This window comes from Musa acuminata, chromosome BXJ3-9, assembly GCF_036884655.1.
Source record: "Musa acuminata AAA Group cultivar baxijiao chromosome BXJ3-9, Cavendish_Baxijiao_AAA, whole genome shotgun sequence".
NCBI lineage: Eukaryota > Viridiplantae > Streptophyta > Magnoliopsida > Zingiberales > Musaceae > Musa > Musa acuminata.
This window is the reverse complement of record NC_088357.1, coordinates 7,590,608-7,609,030: the sequence shown is the minus strand read 5'-3', so window position 1 is coordinate 7,609,030 and position 18,423 is coordinate 7,590,608. Positions and strand designations below refer to the sequence as shown.

The following is an 18,423-nucleotide window of genomic DNA, read 5'->3' as shown; positions in this document are numbered from 1 at the left end:
GTTGCTTTCCTTATGTTTTGCCTCTTTGGGTATGCTTTTCCATGAAAACTGTGATTCGCAACTTATGTATGAATGGCACAAAAGCTTTCTCATGCCATTAAATTTTAGAATGTACAGATGCTTCAAATTGGTTTTGACTTGTATATTCAGGTCAATCAACCATGAGTTGTCGAATTAGTTTTTTTGAAATTAGACTATAAAAACATGATTTTGCAACACATATCAGAATTTAAGCAAGCATTTTTCATCTCTGTAGTTGGGTATTATTCTTGATATATCCGGGCCTTGCGTCGCCAATAAGATCAGGTATCTTCTATTTTTCACTAGTTGTAATGAACAGTGAGCAGATAATTGAACAGAGAAAGCAAAATACAGTAGATTTTTTGCTGCTGATGGTTACTCTTGGCGGCACCCAACCACCACCAAGTGGTAGACTAGTTGATCACATTCTCATTATTCAAGCCTAATTTCCGATGTAATCACAAACAATATCTCAGTCAATTTTCAGAAGATAGACCGATGATTTCCCTAAGCTAGCATGCTCTAACAGATACCAAAGAACCTCTTCCACTACTACTTCTAGGCCAGTCATTTGATCAGGCAAACCAAGGCAATTAAACAAAATGAAATGTCACTGTTTCAGCATATAATATAATCCTCCAACATCTTAAGTAGAAAGATTGAGAGCATAAGATAAATTGTAGACCGCAGTTGAGGCCACTGGTAGATGATATCCCCACCATGCTCCAATTCATCTGAAGCATTTATGTGAAAGGCAAGCACCAATTGCCCCTCCAACCATAAAGCACCGAAGAGCTATTCTCAGCAAGCCATGACAGCGGAATAAGCTACTCTACCATCATCCTCTTCATGATTCCAGAACATTAAACACGTTCCTATGTTACAAATAGGATACTTTTCGCATGGAAGGAACAAAGAAATCCTAGTGCTATGAAAACTTTACGCAGTCATCAAGTCTATTTAGACAGAGAAGCATAAAGCATTCATGAGAGATTGCGTTAAGAATCAATAACAGTCGTGCCAATAGTAAACATCAATGATAGCTGAAGCAAAGCCATGTTCACTGCCAATGAGTACATCACACAAGTCTGACTTTAACTTCCCCAAAAGAAAGTTTCGATACACCATTAACGCTAACATGAAAGATGGTAATGACTTTGTCTGTAGTTGAGGCTTCTTTGGTCTCACCTCAAAGCCCTGGAGAATGAGTACATCACCGAACAAAAGTGAAGGACATGAGAACTATCTGCAAACAGATGTCCTCAGGTTGAGATTATCAATGCAAAAGTCTTCCCCAAAACACCAAGAGCATTGAACCTTCCAACATTGGTTGACAATCGGCATGGAAATCTCCATGACTTGTCACAACCTCATGTGCTTCATAGCTTGCCGTAATTTCAGGAAATATTTGGAAAAGAAGAATACAACAATAAGATAATTAAACAACACGCCACTGAAAAGAAAACAAAGACAAAAGGATAAAATTAACACTAGATGATGTGCCTCATGTTCCTTGAGTTTTTTTGTACATGTTATTACTTAGATGATCATCAACTCCTCCGAAAGGGAATGAGTAAAACAAGAAGACCGAGGATATCAGTAGGTGGAGAACTCGAACAGCATAGTGTGCTTGTACTTCTCACCAGGTTGAACCACTACAGATGGAAAGTTTGGTTGGTTAATGGCATTTGGAAATCCCTGTGTCTCAAGGCATAACGCTGCATGCTTCCCATATACTGCACCTCCTTTCCCAACAACACCATCTACATAGTTGCCAGTATAGAACTGCATACCGGGTGCATCAGTCCATAAATCGAGAACCCTTGAGCCTGAAGGATCTTTTACTTTAGCTGCATGCTTCAAGCCAGATCTCTCCTCACCACAGTCCAGCACATAATTGTGATCATACCCAACTTGAAGTTCGTGGATTCTGCTGCCTATCTTTTTTTCTGTCGTAAAATCAAAGCAGGTACCAATAACTGGCATAATTTCCCCTGTTGGGATCAAGTTTTTATCAACAGGGGTCAGATGAGATGCCAGTATCTGAATTGAGTGATCAAGAATATTTCCTGAGCTATGCCCAGCTAAATTCCAGTAAGTGTGTTGAGCTAAGTTGACTGGAGTGGCTTTGTTAAGAGGCACAGCTTCCATTTCAAGTTTCAGGGATGTCCTCGAAGGGAGCGAATACTTAGCAGTGACAGAAAGATCTCCAGGGTAACCTGTTGATCAAAGATTGAAGGTTCCACCAGTTAGATGATATATATTTTTTCTTATGAATTGCATCATTTGCTTTTCTTTTTCTTTCAATTCAACTATGGTAGTTACCTTCCTCTCCATCCTTGCTTTGGTACTTGAAGGTAATTGAAGGAAACACATTATTGTTATATTCGGTGACCTCCCACAGCACCTTGTCGAATCCTATCTTCCCACCTATAAGAGATAATTGAACAGATCAGTTAGTGCAAATATTTCCATCCAACTTAAGAGAAAGAAAAATATGTTTATTAGCTAGATTTAGGTGAAACAAGCTGTCTTGCCTCGCACTGTATACATAACAGCAAAAAAGAGACGTTCGAAGGACACATAATATCTGCACTGGTTGATATTGGCCTCCGATACAAGTATGTACTCCACTAACTATTTTAGTTTCTAATTTGTTAAGTTATAGTTTTCAAAGAAGAAAAACCTATAACAACATGGTAATGTTTAAATGCTCTCTCATTCTACCAGCAGTTACCATATGAATATATATTCATTAGTCAAGAGAAGCTGATATATTTTTCTTCTTCAGCCATTTAAAGTGACTTCTTTACCTACATAATTTCAATATCTGTCCCAACCTTTAGTGCCACAGCATGAGGTACAAGAACAAGAACTTGAAGCCATAATGTCCCACCTATTTAGTATCCAATTGAATAACATGGATATTTTCTAGAGATTGTCGAGAGCAATATCACTGGTGAAACTAAAACCATAATAAGTTCTTACTCTACCTTTTCTTGTTCCATCTAGATTGTTAAACAATGTTCTGAAGATCTTCCTTTGGACATGCCGATATCACCTTATCCAATTTCTTCTCTTCTTTTATTGGAATTACCCCTTTTTGTTCATAAATGTGAATGTCATATTGTATCTTGCTTGATAACCCGAAACATCAATTAAAAGATTCACATGCCAGCAACACAAGGATATATACTTGGACTAACAGGTACTATTTTTATGAAGATAGTCTATATTGTTTTGTCCTTCTATATGTAGGCATGAAAAATGAATCAGTTCAAACCATTGAAGCGGACTAAATAACTTAACAGATGTACTCTTTTATTGCATCTAGTTTAGGAATAAAAAAAATGATACAAGAATAGCATCAGACTTTTGCAATTGGAATTCATTTCTACCATGAAGGCTGTTTGGTGGATTATTGATGTACAAGGAATATTCCGCCCCATTGAGTGCAAATTTTCCATCTTTGATTCTGTTTGCTACGCGTCCAACAATACAGCCAAAGTACGGAGAAAGACCTTTCTGATCAGGACCATATCAAATAAAGCAGAAACATATTAGATTATCAAGTATGTGCCTCAAAACAAGATCAAATAAATGATAAAGCATTAGTGAGATAAAAGGTGATTAAGCATGACATAATTCTAACATAAAGATATTAGATCAATTCACAAGCTTAGTTTATATCAAAGTTCAACCTCCATGGATTTCGCCAATGAATGTAGATCCACCACTGTATCATGTATGTGACACACAATACCTTTTATCAATTTACTGAATATAAACAATTCTCTTCTTTCAGGAGCCAATTGGACAGTTTCTCAGACATCATTAGGTTCAGCATATCATACAACTGATCACTAACAAATGGGAATAGACCAGAGACTTCTAAATCTAAACATAAGACACCAGATTTCACATGCTTGAAACTAGTCCTCACTGATATATCATGGTTGAAAGAACCATTTGAGAATATACAGGTCGAGATAAGGTCAAATCTAAATTGGATATAGTGACACTAGACAATTCTACCAAATCAGATTTCCTTCATGGGTTGCAGCATTAGTTACAAAATCAAGGGAATAAAAATCCAATATTCTCACTTCCGAAAACTCACACCTCATTATTACAGCAAAAAGAACTGGAAATTGGCTCTGCTTTCCCTAATAACAGTGAAGTCTAACCACAAACCCTATTTGTCATCGAACAAAGGTGGGAAGATATGGCCAAGAAAGAAGAATAAGGGATATGAAGAACTTCGAAGAAAAATAATCCAGTTTCGTGGTTTATGAAGATATTGGATTTTTCGTCCAAAATGTTGCATAAAATTCCAACAAAATCACGTTCAACCATCACCTCAAAGAACAAGAATAACTCAAACACCCCCCCAAAAAAAAGACAAACCTTTTTTCTAATTTTGAAATAAAATCCAAAACCCAGAAAACAGTGATCATATTCACAAAAAAAAGAAAAAGAAAAAAAAAAGATCTTACTTGATACGGCTCGACGGTATCGAAACCAAGGACCACATCCGCGAGCTTGCCTGAAACCCATCAGAACAGAACAAAAGAACCAAGATCGAGTTATAACATCAGGAAAGAAGACGAGATCCTTGTGAGGGAGGGAAGAAGATCGAGAGGGGAATAGGGTGAGGAACTCATCACCATTGGCATCGGGAACGAGGAGGGACGTGATGGTAGCGCCGAAATTGGTTAGTTTGACGGTGATGGTGCCATTGCGGAGTTCGTAGAGCTCTGCCGCCATCGCTGCCCCAACACGATACGATTCTTCACTAACTCAATTCTTCGCACCGGCAAGGCGATGGATTTATCGAGAAAGGTAACAGAGCAAATTCCCGAAAAATCCGATTTTTAATTGGATTTCGGCGTCGAAACGCGTGCCGGGGACGCCGAACCGGTGATCCAGGAAGCGTCGCATGTGGCTTTTATCCAAATACGTTTTTGAATATTACCATGCAATTTCCCCATCTCAGCCATTCAATGCCTCATCATGTAATATGAACCGTTTGATAAAATTCCGAACCCCTGCTATCAATCTGGAGAGGATCCTGATCCTTTGTCTCCCAAGACGTCAACATCTTTACGTTACCCGTTTCCTTGCGCCTCCCTTGTGACTCCAGTCGTAGGTCGGGTATCTTTGTGGGTAAACAAACAAGGCTAGCTAAAACTCACATCGAGACCATGACAAATGTACCAAAGAAATAAAAATACTTTCTTACTTTTTACCCGTCGCTCGTTATATTACCTGTCTTATGAATGGAGATGGTTATGAGTCTTCTCCGTACCTCCAATGATAACGACGGTAGTTAAATTGGGGCTATCAAGTAAGTATCGAAAGTATACTGTTAGTTGGGCCGAAGCCCAACGAAGAGAGTTGGGTTTCATCCACTCGCATGTAGGCCGAGCCTATTTAACTCAATTTGAAATAAATTCAGATATCTTTTAATTGAGTCAGGAATGATTTGGGTTATCTTAGATAATATTTTCTACAATTATCTTTCAATAAAATAATAGTGTGTAGTATTATTTTTTGGGCTCCCACAGTTTCTCTATCGATAGAATCACTTGTTCTAACATTGGGTTTAGTTGTGTCATAAGAACAGGGGAACAAAACTATCGGATTCCTCCTCTCAACCAATCGCTAGTCTCACTGTGCAACTCACTCACATGAACGGTCCCCTTTCTAAATGCTTGGACATGCATGTATCAGTCCAAGGAGCACACATTGGTACATGTAGGACAATGATAGATCATGCCAGGACTGGGTCCATTTACCCATGAAAGAAAGGGCTCTCATTTTGTTGACTCCAAGACTCTTTGGCTCATTCCCATTATTTTGATTGAAACTATTAGAAAGATGTGTGACATTACACTTTGATCCAATTTTTTTTTTGATGTCTGAACCATGCAGGATTGATTCCTAAAATGATGTCAACAAATGATCTGTCTCCTCAGTGTTGTATCACCCAAAATAATGTGTAATATAGAGCCAATTAAGTTGCTTTCAACAAAGCAATTGAAATTATAGTGGAAAGAGGATGTGGAGAAATATGGACTTAAGCTGGCCTCATCATATGTTTGCATTACTTGGATTACACCTCCAGCAATTCTTTGCTTGGTAGCAAAAACTAATGATATGTTTTCACCTACCTAAATGCAACACTTGATGCATGATCTTCTACCAATCTCTTCTTTACTGAGCTGTAAGTAAACAAGCATTTTCATCTGGCAACTTGTAAGTTCAGCAGCCAATGCTTAGTTACAGCTACAACTCCCAGTGGCATTTGTATACTGAAAACAAAGGTTATGTTTCTTAATCAAAAGGTTGGTGGCAGTGAACCTCTTATCATGTGAAATGTTCATAGAGGCCAATCATGTGATAGAATTTATGCACCTTCTTAAATAGGCTCACCACCTAACCTGCAAAGATCCATGGCAGGGCATGATCCTCAGCCACCATTGAATTTGTGTGCTCTCTTGTATGTATGTGCAAACTGAGTACTCTGATTTGCCTTTAACTCTGAAGAGTAGTTGGTACCTGACTACATACAGGGCAGCTTTTCATGCAATTTATGAAAGCACTTCTTCTAAATTATCTTGTCTGCTATGCCTTTCCATGTTCCACTTTTGTTCTGACTCATCTCTGGATCTCTGCTATGTTTATCACAAAGAAGTTAGTCAAACAAACTCAGATGTAGTAGATCTGTAGTTAAGCTTCTGCTCAATTAAATTAAAGCACATACCACATGCAGATTATTTATTTTCTTCAAGGAAAATAAAGCCTTTAAAAATGAACTTAAGATGCAATTTTAAATCTACAGTAATTTTCATTTCTTTTCTTCTACCAAAGTCAAAGCCTTGTGGATTCCAAAAGGAGAAGATGACATTTACCAGGCATCTAATCTAGCTCAGGGGATCTTTCCAGCATAAAACATATAATTCATGTACTTGCCTTAAACATTGCTCTGAGTTGCTTACATAATTCTTGATTGCCAAGAAGATTTGTGCACATCATTCCAGAACAAGAAGGGGAGGGTGACCCAAAGGCCCAATGGAGGCTTAACAAGAAGGACATGACATCTGCACAATGGTAAAGGGAATACCAAAACAATTGATTAGCTTCAGATTGTAATCCATCCAGTGGCTGGAAGAAGCATCACTGGCATCTGCAATGGGGAAGAAGGAACAAAAGAACAATGACATGGGATCTCCCATGGGCAAAAGGCCACACATCCTCTATCAATAGGGACTGCTCCCCTTCATTTAGTGGATGGGCACCCCTACCCACCAAGCTGGTCTCTCTCTCTCTCTCTCTCTCTCCTTTCTTACATGTCAATATGTCACTTTATTTAACTCTCTCACCTCACCATGGGCTGCCACACAAAGCCAAGCCCTGCATTTATTCTATTAATACCTTTCACAATTCACACCCCTGTCATCCCCTCCCAAATTTCTTCCCCTCCTCCTCTTCCTCTCCCTCTTCCAAACCCCATGTCAAGATCCCCAATCCAAAACCCCCTCTTAAATCTCCCAATCCCTCTTTAACCATTCCCTAATCTTCCTCCTTCCATTTCAAACCTCTCAACTTCTTCCATTTCTTTCCATTGCTTCCTCTTCCTTCCTTCCTTGCTGCATAAAAATCCAATCTTTTTTCTTCCTCTGTTTAAATGGCTACTTCTTCCATTTCCAGACCCTCTTCGAAGCTCTCCAAGTCCCCATCCCGATCCCATAACCCCTCCAATTCCTCCTCTTCTTCCAAATCCCAATCTTCTTCCTCCCTTTCCTCCCATCTTGCAATGGTGGAACTCAAATCGCGGGTCCTGTCGGCGCTGTCGAAGCTTTCCGACCGCGACACCCACCAGATCGCGGTCGACGACCTGGAGAAGATCATCCGGACCCTCCCCGCCGACGGCGTCCCCATGCTCCTCCACGCCCTCATCCACGACCCCTCCATGCCCTCGCCTAGCCCCCAGGACCCGCCCGGGTCCAAGAACCCCTCCTTCCTCGTGGGTCGCCGCGAGTCCCTCCGCCTCCTCGCGCTCCTCTGCGCCTCCCACACCGACGCCGCTTCCGCGCACCTCCCCAGGATCATGGCCCACATCGTCCGCCGCCTCAAGGACCCCGCCTCCGACTCCTCCGTTCGCGACGCCTGCCGTGACGCCGCCGGTTCGCTCGCCGCGCTCTATCTCCGTCCCTCGCTCGCCGCGGCGGCCGCTCCTGTGGACGGCGCTGGCAGCGGAGGACCGTCTCCGGTGGTGGCGTTGTTCGTGAAGCCATTGTTTGAGGCCATGGGGGAGCAGAATAAGGCGGTGCAGGGCGGGGCTGCCATGTGCCTCGCGAAGGTGGTCGAGTCTGCTGGAGGTGGCGGCGTCGGCGGTGGTGGGCAAAGGGAGGAGGGAAGGGTGATGACGACAGGAGTGGTTTTCCAGAAGTTGTGCCCTAGGATCTGTAAGCTGCTTGGTGGCCAGAGCTTTCTAGCTAAAGGAGCATTGCTTTCAGTCATCTCTAGCCTTGCTCAGGTTGGTTGATTGCTTTAATCTGTTGGTATAAAACAGGAATGTAGGTTGTTTTAGCAGACGATATGTTTGCATGAATCTCTGATTTTGGATTATGTTTCTTGATATCTTTCTATGGTGACCATGGCCGTCAAAAGAAACCACGTTATGCAATCCTGAACTGAAGATTATGATCCATGACATTTTTCTCTCATTTTTCAGTTGTTTTCCCTATTTGACTTATTTGAGCAAACGAGATCTGCCATTTTTTTTGCCTTTGCAGTCCAGATCTTGGGAAACTTGTATTGCTTGTTTGCGTTTTTTTTTTCTGTACAATCGTTTCTTCATCGAATCCTGTTTTAGATGGAGACAGAATTCGGCGTTTTTGTTTTTTGTTTATATATCCATTCTGTTTCTCTTACTTCACATAATTTTATTTGTCTTCTTTTTGTTGATATGATCACAGTAAGATTCTAATCTGAGAATGTATAAACTTCTTGGTTGTTTCCACAATTTATTTTGTGTAGTTTTATCAAAATATCTGTCTACTGCATCATCTTTGATATGAACCTGCTTTATCTTTAATTCTAACAGTAGGTTGATATAGGATAATTATTTTAAATTCTGATTGGTGTTGAACAAAAAAATATCTGATATGTATTTTTTGTTTTTAGTCTCAAGAATTTTGAAAACTAAAGCACAAATCATGGACTTGCCTATTCGGAATTGGTAATAAGCTATTTTGCTTGGTAATAAAACAGTCAAGATACTTTTGCTTGAGCTATTATATGTAGCTTCTTCAGCAATAGATGGATCGAGTTAGAAACTCATTGTAGAATTTTGGATTTGGTACTCCGATCAGAAAATAAATCATGTGAGTTATGTTTTCAGGTAGGAGCAATCAGTCCTCAGAGCATGCAACAAGTGCTGCAAACTATTCGTGAATGTCTTGAGAATAGTGACTGGGCTACCCGTAAGGCAGCTGCTGATACACTCTGTGTGTTGGCCTCTCACTCGAGCCATGTTCTTGGTGATGGGGCTACAGCAACCATAACTGCTCTTGAGGCCTGCCGTTTTGATAAGGTAAACCTGGTTTATTAGTTTTTCCAAACACTGTATAGGTGCCTGTACCTGATGATACGATAACTGAAACAAGTTTAGTTAGCTCAATATGATTTTTACCAGCAATATCTCTAAGATAATTTTTCTTTGCTAAGTATTTCTTTATATTGCATTAAATTTTCAGGTAAAACCTGTTAGAGATAGCATGATGGAGGCACTGCAGCTATGGAAGAAGATTAGAGGAGATGGAACTTTGGCAGACACAAAAGGCATGTTCTTTATGTTTCTTGTCAGTTTCTTTTAATTAATTTTTCTGCCACCATCTTTACATTAATTAGTGAATAATGCTGCAGATTCTAGAAGCTCGGACTTAACTGATAATGAAGAAAAGGAAGATCATAAAAGGTTTAACCCTAGCAAAAAGTTAGAATCTTTAAAAATTTCATCTGCTGGATTTTCATCTAGTGAAAGTGACTCTGTCTCCAAAGAAAATGGCACCAACATGCTAGAGAAAGCAACAGTGCTTTTAATGAAAAAAGCACCATCATTAACCGATAAGGAGTTGAATCCAGAATTCTTCCAAAAGCTAGAGAAGAGGAGTTTGGATGACTTTCCTGTTGAAGTGGTGCTACCTCGTAGGTGCTTACAGTCTTCCCATTCTCAATGTGAAGAAGGATCAGAAGTAACTTGTAATGATTCGACGGGCACATCAAACTGTGATGGAGCAGCACTCCAGGAATCAGATGACACTCATGGATATAACACTGCCAATTACCGGAATGAAGATAAACGACCAGGGCCTTACAAGAAGGTGCAGGACTTGGATAATTTTGCTCGGGACAAATGGACAGAGCAAAGGGGATCTAAGGCAAAAGAATCAAAAGCAAAATTTTTGAATGTTGAGGACACAACTGAAGTCTGTCAGAAAGATCCTTCTCCTGGTCGTACAAATGTCCCTAGATCTGATGCCAACACTGATGGGTCTTTTATGAGCAATAGGGCGAATTGGACTGCGATACAGAGGCAGTTGGCTCAATTAGAGAGGCAACAAGCCAGTCTCATGAATATGTTACAGGTTTATCCATAAATTGCTACATTTTAAATATTTCATCATGTATGCTTAATTTTTTTCTTGCATAATTTAAAACTTCATTTATTATTGATTGCTCTTAGCATACTATCCATGCTCGATTTTTTGTCTTGTGATTGTAGGTTCTAAAAATGGGTTTCATGTTTAGTTTTGTAGTTGATAATGATTAGTTTACAAAGGAATGTTTTATAATTTTCATTTGTATTTTTCGAAGGAGGGCAAGCCTTGGTATAACAGTAAGATTGTTCTTTTGCAACTTGGGAGACCAGGGTTCAAGTTACAAAAACAACCTCTTTAAATATTTAAATGTAAGGCTGCGTACATTGACCCTCCCTAGACCTCACATTGGCGGGAGCCTTGTGTCTTGAGTATGCCCTTTTTATTCGTATTTATTGGAGGGTACCTTACTTGTTTCCTTTCTTAAAATAGATGACAATCATTAAGTTACCTTACTGATGGAGTATCACTCCACGTGCAGATTAAATTAATTATTAATTTTTTTTCGGCTTAAATTTATCAATCATTACATCTTTGCTCAGATCTTGAATTTGCATATTTAGTTTATTTTCATATGCTTCACATTATCAACTCCAACCAAAAAAGGGGTCTTAGTTCTTTCACTTAAGAAAAGCAGCTTTGCAAGGATTTTATGGTTGTGAAAGAACCTACATTATTGTTCTTGGGATTGTCCATCTTGTTGTATGATGTACTGATTTGCTTCTTGTTGTTTGATCATTCAGCTAATGTGCAAGTCCATGGGTAGCAAGTGTTTCATCTTTTATTTCATTCTTAAATGCAGGACTTCATTGGTGGCTCCCATGATAGTATGGTAACTCTAGAAAATAGAGTTAGGGGTCTTGAGAGAGTTGTTGAAGAAATGGCTCATGATTTGGCTATGTCATCTGGAAGGAGAGTTGGAAATATGATGCTGGGATTTGACAAATCTCCAGGAAGGTCTTCAAGCAAGTACAATGGCCTTCATGATTACTCCAGCTCAAAGTTTGGGAGAGTTGGTGAAAGGTTTCACTTGTCAGACGGTTTGGTAACTGGTGTTCGGGGAAGAGATTCTCCGTGGAGGTCGGAATCTGAAGCATGGGATTCCTATGGATATGTAGCTTCAAGAAATGGTGTTATGAACACTAGGAGAGGGTTTGGTGCTGTTCCGGTGGATGGTAGGTTACACAAAACTGAGCATGATACTGATCAAGTCAGTGGTAGGCGGGCTTGGAACAAAGGACCAGGACCGTTTAGGCTTGGTGAAGGGCCTTCTGCAAGAAGCGTTTGGCAAGCCTCAAAGGATGAGGCTACTCTTGAAGCTATCAGAGTAGCTGGGGAAGACAATGGAACATCCAGAAATGCAGCACGAGTAGCTGTACCAGAATTAGATGCTGAAGCTTTAACAGATGATAATCCAGGGCCCGACAAGGGTCCACTTTGGGCGTCTTGGACTCGTGCCATGGATTCACTTCATGTTGGTGACATTGATTCAGCTTATGAAGAGATTCTATCTACTGGTGATGACTTATTACTTGTAAAGCTAATGGATAAATCAGGTCCAGTTTTCGACCAGCTCTCTGGTGAAATAGCAAGTGAAGTCTTGCACGCAGTTGGGCAATTTATTCTGGAGCAAAGCTTGTTTGATATAGCATTGAATTGGCTTCAACAGGTACCATTAATTATCTCGAAACATTTAATTGATTATGTTTGATTTAAAAGATGTGTTTCATGTTATGACTAGTAGAAATAAGTAGGTGCATGGAGAAGGTATTAGGTGCTTATTCTATAGATTTCTTTTGTGAGTATATATAAAATCTTTTTCTAGTCTATCTACATTGTTTTTTGTGAACTGCTGAAAGAAGTTGCATAAAAATCTTACAAGTTGGTTAGTTTCATGCATGTGCACATATCTAGATGTATGTACATAATAGAAGAATTAATGGAACAATAATGTGTCGGGAATTATTATTTTTTCAGTACAATCTTGGAGCTTTAGAAGTTGTATCATATTTGTTTACAAACTTTATGTTGACTAAAATTAGATGTGGTGCATAGGTAACATGGTTTATAAGAAAGGAACACATCCAAACCCATCCACAAGATAGTCACTATGTCATTTGTGAAGTTTAAGCTGAGGATCTGATACCGACTGAACCCATGCAGGATTGGATAATAGTCTGTACACCAAGTACTCTTGACATTTTATAGCAACTGTGGGATAAGAGCTTACTGAAAATTATGATTTCAATGGTACAACCTGTTTTTTTTTTCTAATATTTGCATTTGACTACGTTGATCCTCTCCAGAAGATGAGCTTTGTAGTGGATAATCATAATACTACAAAGTTCCTTATCTCCTCCATACTGTTTTCAAGTCAATATCTCCGCCATACTGTTTTCAACCAAGATCCGTTTCCCTTTCTGTCCAAACATTAAATTTTTATTGACTCAGATTTCCAGATTTCCAGATTTCTGGAGACAGATTATTTTGATTGAGAGGGAAGGTCCTTTGAAAATACTGTTCATCTTTAAAAGGACTAATTGAGTAACAGGGTACAAATTTATGGAGAAGACAATGAGATACCATGATATAATTAGTACGATTACCTTTATTTCATTGAGATAATAAGGTCTCTCAGTCAGCACTTGGAGGGAAGCAGAAATCAGATACAACAGACTCTTTTTGGTTAAAATGCTAGAAAAAAAAGGAGAGGCCCAATGAGGCCACGACAGCAGCAGTTTTGTAATTATTTTTATGTTTCATTTTGCAGTTGTCAGATCTTGTTGTAGAGAATGGAGCCGACTTCCTTAGAGTCCCCCTCGAATGGAAGAGAGAGATTTTGTTAAATCTTCATGAAGCTTCTGCACTTGAACTACCAGAGGATTGGGAGGGGGCAGCACCAGACCAATTAATGATGCATTTAGCATCAGCCTGGGGTCTCAACTTGCAACAGCTTGTCAAGTAGCTTGTATCAAATCTCTCCTATGTGTGTAATTGTTAATTTTTGTCCTTTTAATTTTTGGTTTGCTTGGCTCCTCAGAAGAAAGTATACTGAATGTAACTGAATCTAAAGGGAAACTGGAGCTCTGTGCTGCACATACTCAAGAATATTTCTCTTACGATCAAGACTCAATTTGTTCTTACTTTGCCATGTATCATCTCCTTTGTGTCAAAAGAGACTCTTCTCTTGTTGTGTCCCAACCGTCGAATGTGTCATATAGCTGAAAACACAACTTGACAAAGGTGAACTCCTTAAGGGAGAAATGCTGCTTTTGTATGGCATATGACACTATGTATTCGATCTTTGCATGAACAGGGAACTCTCTGTACATCACTACTAGAGATATGTAGACTTTTTGAAAACATGATATGCTTTGTTGTTGTTTTTGTTGTTTGTGTGCACATATCAAATCAAATATAAGGGGGTAATAAGGAGATTTTTGTCTTAGAAAATAGTTATATTGAAAATTTTATATTTATAAAATTAAAATGTTTTATTTTATTTTTTTCATCATCAATTTTATTGATAAAAATCTGATCATTTATCTTATTTTGATTTATTACTGAATATATACGATATTTTTATCGATAGAATCGATGATATTAAAAAAATAAAGGTAAATATTTTATTTTTATAAGTATAAAAATTTTAATATAATTTTTCAAAAAATATAGGCTAGATAATTTTAATATAATTTTTCAAAAGAAATATAGAATCGATGTGCTAAAGGCACGAGAATTAGGTAAGTTGCTCCTTGCGAACTTCGAAGGTCGTTTGGATTCCTTTACCACCATCGACCTGAGCTCTTCATCTCCGCCACCTGCTTTTCCAGCTGCTCCGTCAACATGGGATGGCAACTGTCGAATTGTAGATACGTGAGGGACGTGGGCAGCCCCTTCTCCGGCAGCGATCGGATCTCCGGACATTCTTCGATCCATAACGTCCGAAGGAATGGAATGGTATGCAACTCTGTCGGCAGGGTTTGGAGATTCCCGCAACAGGAGAATTGCAGGTTTCTGACAGCCGTGAGGCTTCGGAGCAACTCCTGCTCCTCCCCGTCGAACATCGCCGTTTGTGGTGAGGATTTGATTGCGAGACGACGGACCGACTGCAGCGCATCTCTTATGGGCCACAGTTTGAGCAGCGCAGTGTCGTCGACTTCTAATTGCTCCAGTGGCAAGACCTCCCCTTGCCGGTCCCCTTCGTTCACCAGAAGCTTGGGGCATCTGAGGATGGTCAAAAATCTGAGGGAGTTGAGAACTCGTAGCCCCTCCACAGATGTCAACTCGTCACAATGCTTGATGCTCAGACATTGGAGTTGTTTCAGGTGGAGCATCTGCTCCCTTGGAAGAGACATCAAGTATGGACATCCACCTATCTCCAATTTGGTCAGCGAGGTGACGTTGTGCAGGCAGGCAGGCAGGGATTTGCCGAGATCCCCACAGTCGATCAAATCTAGTTGCTTCACTGAGGGCGGCAGCAGTAGTTCAATGTCCTCATCTCGTGTCATGCTCATGAGCACGGGGCAGCTTTGTATTGACAGGTTCTCGAGGGAGGTGAGTTCTCTAAACCTCTTCACCGGCAGCGACACTAGTTCTTCACATCCCCATATGTCAATAGTTTTGATATTTCGTAGGTTGCTCTCCGGAATCATGCTGCTTCCATCGATTCCTTCCCATAGTCCGGTAAATTCTGTCGACCCAACTTGTCCTAACTGAAGTTTTGTAAGCGAAGGAGGAAGAGGAGACAACCTCTGAAGCTTGGCGCATTCTTGTATTTCGAGTTTACTCAGGCAGGGAAACAATGCTCCGCCATCGTTCCAAGACAACTCTTCCAATGCCGCCATGTCTCCGAACACAAGCTCTTCCAACATAGGGAAACACTTGCCCTGTTCTGTTGCACCAAAGAAGTCATGGCCTGTCACTTTCTCTGCCGACATGCCCTCCATGAGAAGGACCTTGAGACGCGGGATCGGTCCGATGCATGAAAAATCATTCCATCTTTTACAGTTTTGTAGTGTAAGTATTTCCAAGTTGGGTAGCAGTTTTGCCTCCAGCCAACTCGGAGATCTGGCACCATTGTACCCTCTGATTACCAGTCTTTTGAGAGCTTGATGTGGCTGCAGACCTTCAAGTATCTCCTCAGAGACAAGCAACTGGTTGTTCTGCAAGTTGGAGTGTTGGTCAGACACCCATTCGAGCTCTAATTCAACGAGGTAAGCTTTATTGTTCAGTCCAGCCTTTCTTGCTTCCTCTTTGCTCCCAACGTTCTCCAGATTTCTAATCCAAAGGGTTCCGTGGAGCTGCGTCAAACCGCTGAGTTGTGCGATTTGGTGCCCCTGATCCTTCAGCACACTGAATGCTGTTAGTTCTTGAAGAGAAGTTAGCTTTCCAAATCCTCCATCCTCATGTTTCCTGGGGGTTCGATGAAGCCCTCTGCCATCCAAATCTGAATCAGACGATCTTCATTAAATCGGTAATCCTTGGGGAACAGGGAGCAGAAAGCGAAGCAGCGCTTGAGGTGTGCAGGAAGATACTGGTAGCTTATCTGGAGGACTGGCAGGACATCATCTTCGTCTTGTGGTAGTTCCCAGATTTCACACTCCATGATGCTTCTCCAATGCTGCTCTTCCATCCTCTCACTCAACAGCGCCCCCAGCGTTCTTGCTGCAAGTGGCAACCCGCCCAGCTTGCGAACGATCTTCTTGGCAATGGCTTCCAGCTGTGGATGGTCTCCGGGGTTTTGTGATCCGAATGCACACTTCTTGAAGAATTCCCAGCAGCTCTCCTCGTCCAGGCATTTTAGATGGATCGGTTGCTCGCCGCCGACTATGTCTGCGATCTTTGTCGAGCGAGTCGTCACCAAAATCTTGCTGCCCGCTACTCCCCATCTCAATGGCGCACACAAGCTCTCCCATTTGTGTTTCTCCGCATTGCGCACGTCATCGAGGACGAGTAGAAATCGATCTGATGTCAACCGCTTAAGATTCTTTTGAAGGGTGTCAAAATTCATGGAATCACACTTTCTCTGGGTTGCAGACTCGACGATCTCTTTGGTAATCCTTTCCACGCTGAAGTCGCCAGATACACACACCCAAATCATATGTCTGAAATATTTCTCCATGCTCTCGTGGATGCATGCAAGCTGAGAAAGAGTAGTCTTTCCGACCCCGCCGATGCCGACAATTGCCAAGACAGAGACGCTATGGTTGCTAGCAGGGGATCCATGGGGCGATTGCAACAGCAGTTCTACGAGTTCTTTCAGCTCTTTGTCCCGTCCGAACATTTGAGTCGCAATTGGAACGGAAGTTGTTCTTCGAGTCTCCGATGTTTCCAGCTGTTTGATTCTTCTGCCGTCTGCATCTAACGAAGCCATGACGATCCGGAATGCATCTGCAAGTCTATCTAACCTCCCTTTGATTTCCCTTACTCTGTTCACATCGTCGTCATTATTTTCTCTACCGAAAAAGCCGATGGTAACACCACCAAGCAATGAAAGTATTCTCTTTTTCCTCGGAGGGAGACTAGAAGAAGAAGATGATTGGTGACTTGCCTTGTCTCCTCGTTGCTCCGCCTGCTGTTGCAGAACTCGGAAGTGGAACTCGTCCAGTAAGTGGTCAGCATCGTAGGCCTCGTCCTTGAGCTGGATCAGCAACTCATTGAATCTCCCTCTCCACTCCTGATCTTGGATCCAGATATTCTCGGCTTGGATGATGGTGAACTGAATCTGGTGCAGGGAAGTCTTTAGCTTGATGAGATCATCTTGCAGCCCCTCCTCCGCCCCAAACTGCACCGTAAAATCTGCTAACTTTTCGACCAAGCTCCCGATGAAGTGCTCACCGAGCCATCCCAAGGCTGTCAGTACGAACGACATTTCAGCGCACAGCTGATCCTTCGTCCAAGAGCTTCTTTGTGGCGCAGAAGGAGCTTTTACCGATCTAACAAGTGCCAAGGTAGCTTCGATTGTTGATTTCTATTTCCTCGTAGCATCAACATGTGACGATGGAAGAAAGAGTCATGGCGGCTAATTATTTTAGTGAAATAGGCTTCAATAATTGTAGGCCAAATCCTTTTTCTTACTACAGCGACGTGTGACTCAAACATATTTTGACTTGTCATCCTGACCTAAAATTTTATCCTTTCCGACCATATGAATTCTAAAAAAATATATTTGAGAGTAAGGAAGATCTGACATACTTATGAGTCCTTGGTTTCATATTTCTTAATCAATATGAGACTAAATGATCTTATCATTCTTATAATATAAATAATTTAAATTAAGTTTTGAAAAAATAAACGAGTTGAGGGGCTGTGGATAGACGGATAAGAATAAAAATCATAGTAATATCAATGTCTACGACATCTTTATGTTAGGGCATAGAAGAAACTATTTTTAAATAAATACCAATATATAATCCTTATCGGTATAATCCAAATCATACTAAAATTAACATATCAATTACTTTCATACAAAATTAGATATTTTAACAAATCCTTTTGTATATTATTCTAAAACTAATGTCATTTCAAAATTAACAATATTCATAATTTTTTAATGCTTTTCAAATATCATGAGTAAGCAAATATTTTCATAGGAATCATTCAACATAAATTAATATATGCTTGTAATATAATAAATAACTATTCAAATCATATGTTTTTCCAAATGATAAACATCTAAGTTCCTTCATAATGTTTAAAAATAATAAACAATTTTAAATTATGTAAATCATAT

General features: G+C 40.4%; 3 protein-coding genes across 3 annotated transcripts; 1 reads left to right on the top strand and 2 right to left on the bottom strand.

Moving 5' to 3' along the window:
* Positions 1-1,475: 1,475 nt before the first annotated feature.
* Positions 1,476-4,940, bottom strand: LOC135648874 (uncharacterized). Its single transcript, XM_065166874.1, has 5 exons — positions 4,689-4,940; positions 4,518-4,567; positions 3,420-3,546; positions 2,347-2,451; positions 1,476-2,240 (listed from the first exon to the last, which is right to left on the bottom strand). The coding sequence occupies exons 1-5, from the start codon at positions 4,786-4,788 to the stop codon at positions 1,618-1,620; spliced, it is 1,005 nt and encodes a 334-aa protein (XP_065022946.1). The 5' UTR covers positions 4,789-4,940; the 3' UTR covers positions 1,476-1,617.
* Positions 4,941-7,420: 2,480 nt separating this feature from the next.
* Positions 7,421-13,831, top strand: LOC103997661 (TORTIFOLIA1-like protein 1). The gene is made up of 6 exons (XM_009418953.3): positions 7,421-8,563; positions 9,431-9,622; positions 9,786-9,870; positions 9,955-10,676; positions 11,491-12,357; positions 13,459-13,831. The coding sequence occupies exons 1-6, from the start codon at positions 7,712-7,714 to the stop codon at positions 13,651-13,653; spliced, it is 2,913 nt and encodes a 970-aa protein (XP_009417228.2). The 5' UTR covers positions 7,421-7,711; the 3' UTR covers positions 13,654-13,831.
* A 642-nt stretch (positions 13,832-14,473) lies between these two features.
* Positions 14,474-17,562, bottom strand: LOC103997785 (putative disease resistance protein RGA1). The gene is made up of 2 exons (XM_065169085.1): positions 16,226-17,562; positions 14,474-16,124 (listed from the first exon to the last, which is right to left on the bottom strand). Exons 1-2 carry the CDS (start codon positions 17,560-17,562, stop codon positions 14,474-14,476), a joined length of 2,988 nt encoding a protein of 995 aa, XP_065025157.1.
* Between the last annotated feature and the right edge of the window lie 861 nt (positions 17,563-18,423).

Bases quoted from the DNA above. Each gene is read 5' to 3' on its own strand.
- LOC135648874 (XM_065166874.1), bottom strand. From the start codon at position 4,788: ATGGCGGCAGAGCTCTACGAACTCCGCAATGGCACCATCACCGTCAAA. The intron at 3,547-4,517 runs GTAAGATCTTTT...GGTCCTGATCAG, and splicing joins ATACCGTCGAGCCGTATCAA to AAAGGTCTTTCTCCGTACTT. The intron at 2,241-2,346 runs GTAACTACCATA...TTTGATCAACAG, and splicing joins AAGCAAGGATGGAGAGGAAG to GTTACCCTGGAGATCTTTCT.
- LOC103997661 (XM_009418953.3), top strand. From the start codon at position 7,712: ATGGCTACTTCTTCCATTTCCAGACCCTCTTCGAAGCTCTCCAAGTCC. The intron at 9,623-9,785 runs GTAAACCTGGTT...TTAAATTTTCAG, and splicing joins AGGCCTGCCGTTTTGATAAG to GTAAAACCTGTTAGAGATAG. The intron at 12,358-13,458 runs GTACCATTAATT...TTCATTTTGCAG, and splicing joins CATTGAATTGGCTTCAACAG to TTGTCAGATCTTGTTGTAGA.
- LOC103997785 (XM_065169085.1), bottom strand. From the start codon at position 17,562: ATGTCGTTCGTACTGACAGCCTTGGGATGGCTCGGTGAGCACTTCATC. The intron at 16,125-16,225 runs GTATCTTCCTGC...TTTGGATGGCAG, and splicing joins GTCCTCCAGATAAGCTACCA to AGGGCTTCATCGAACCCCCA.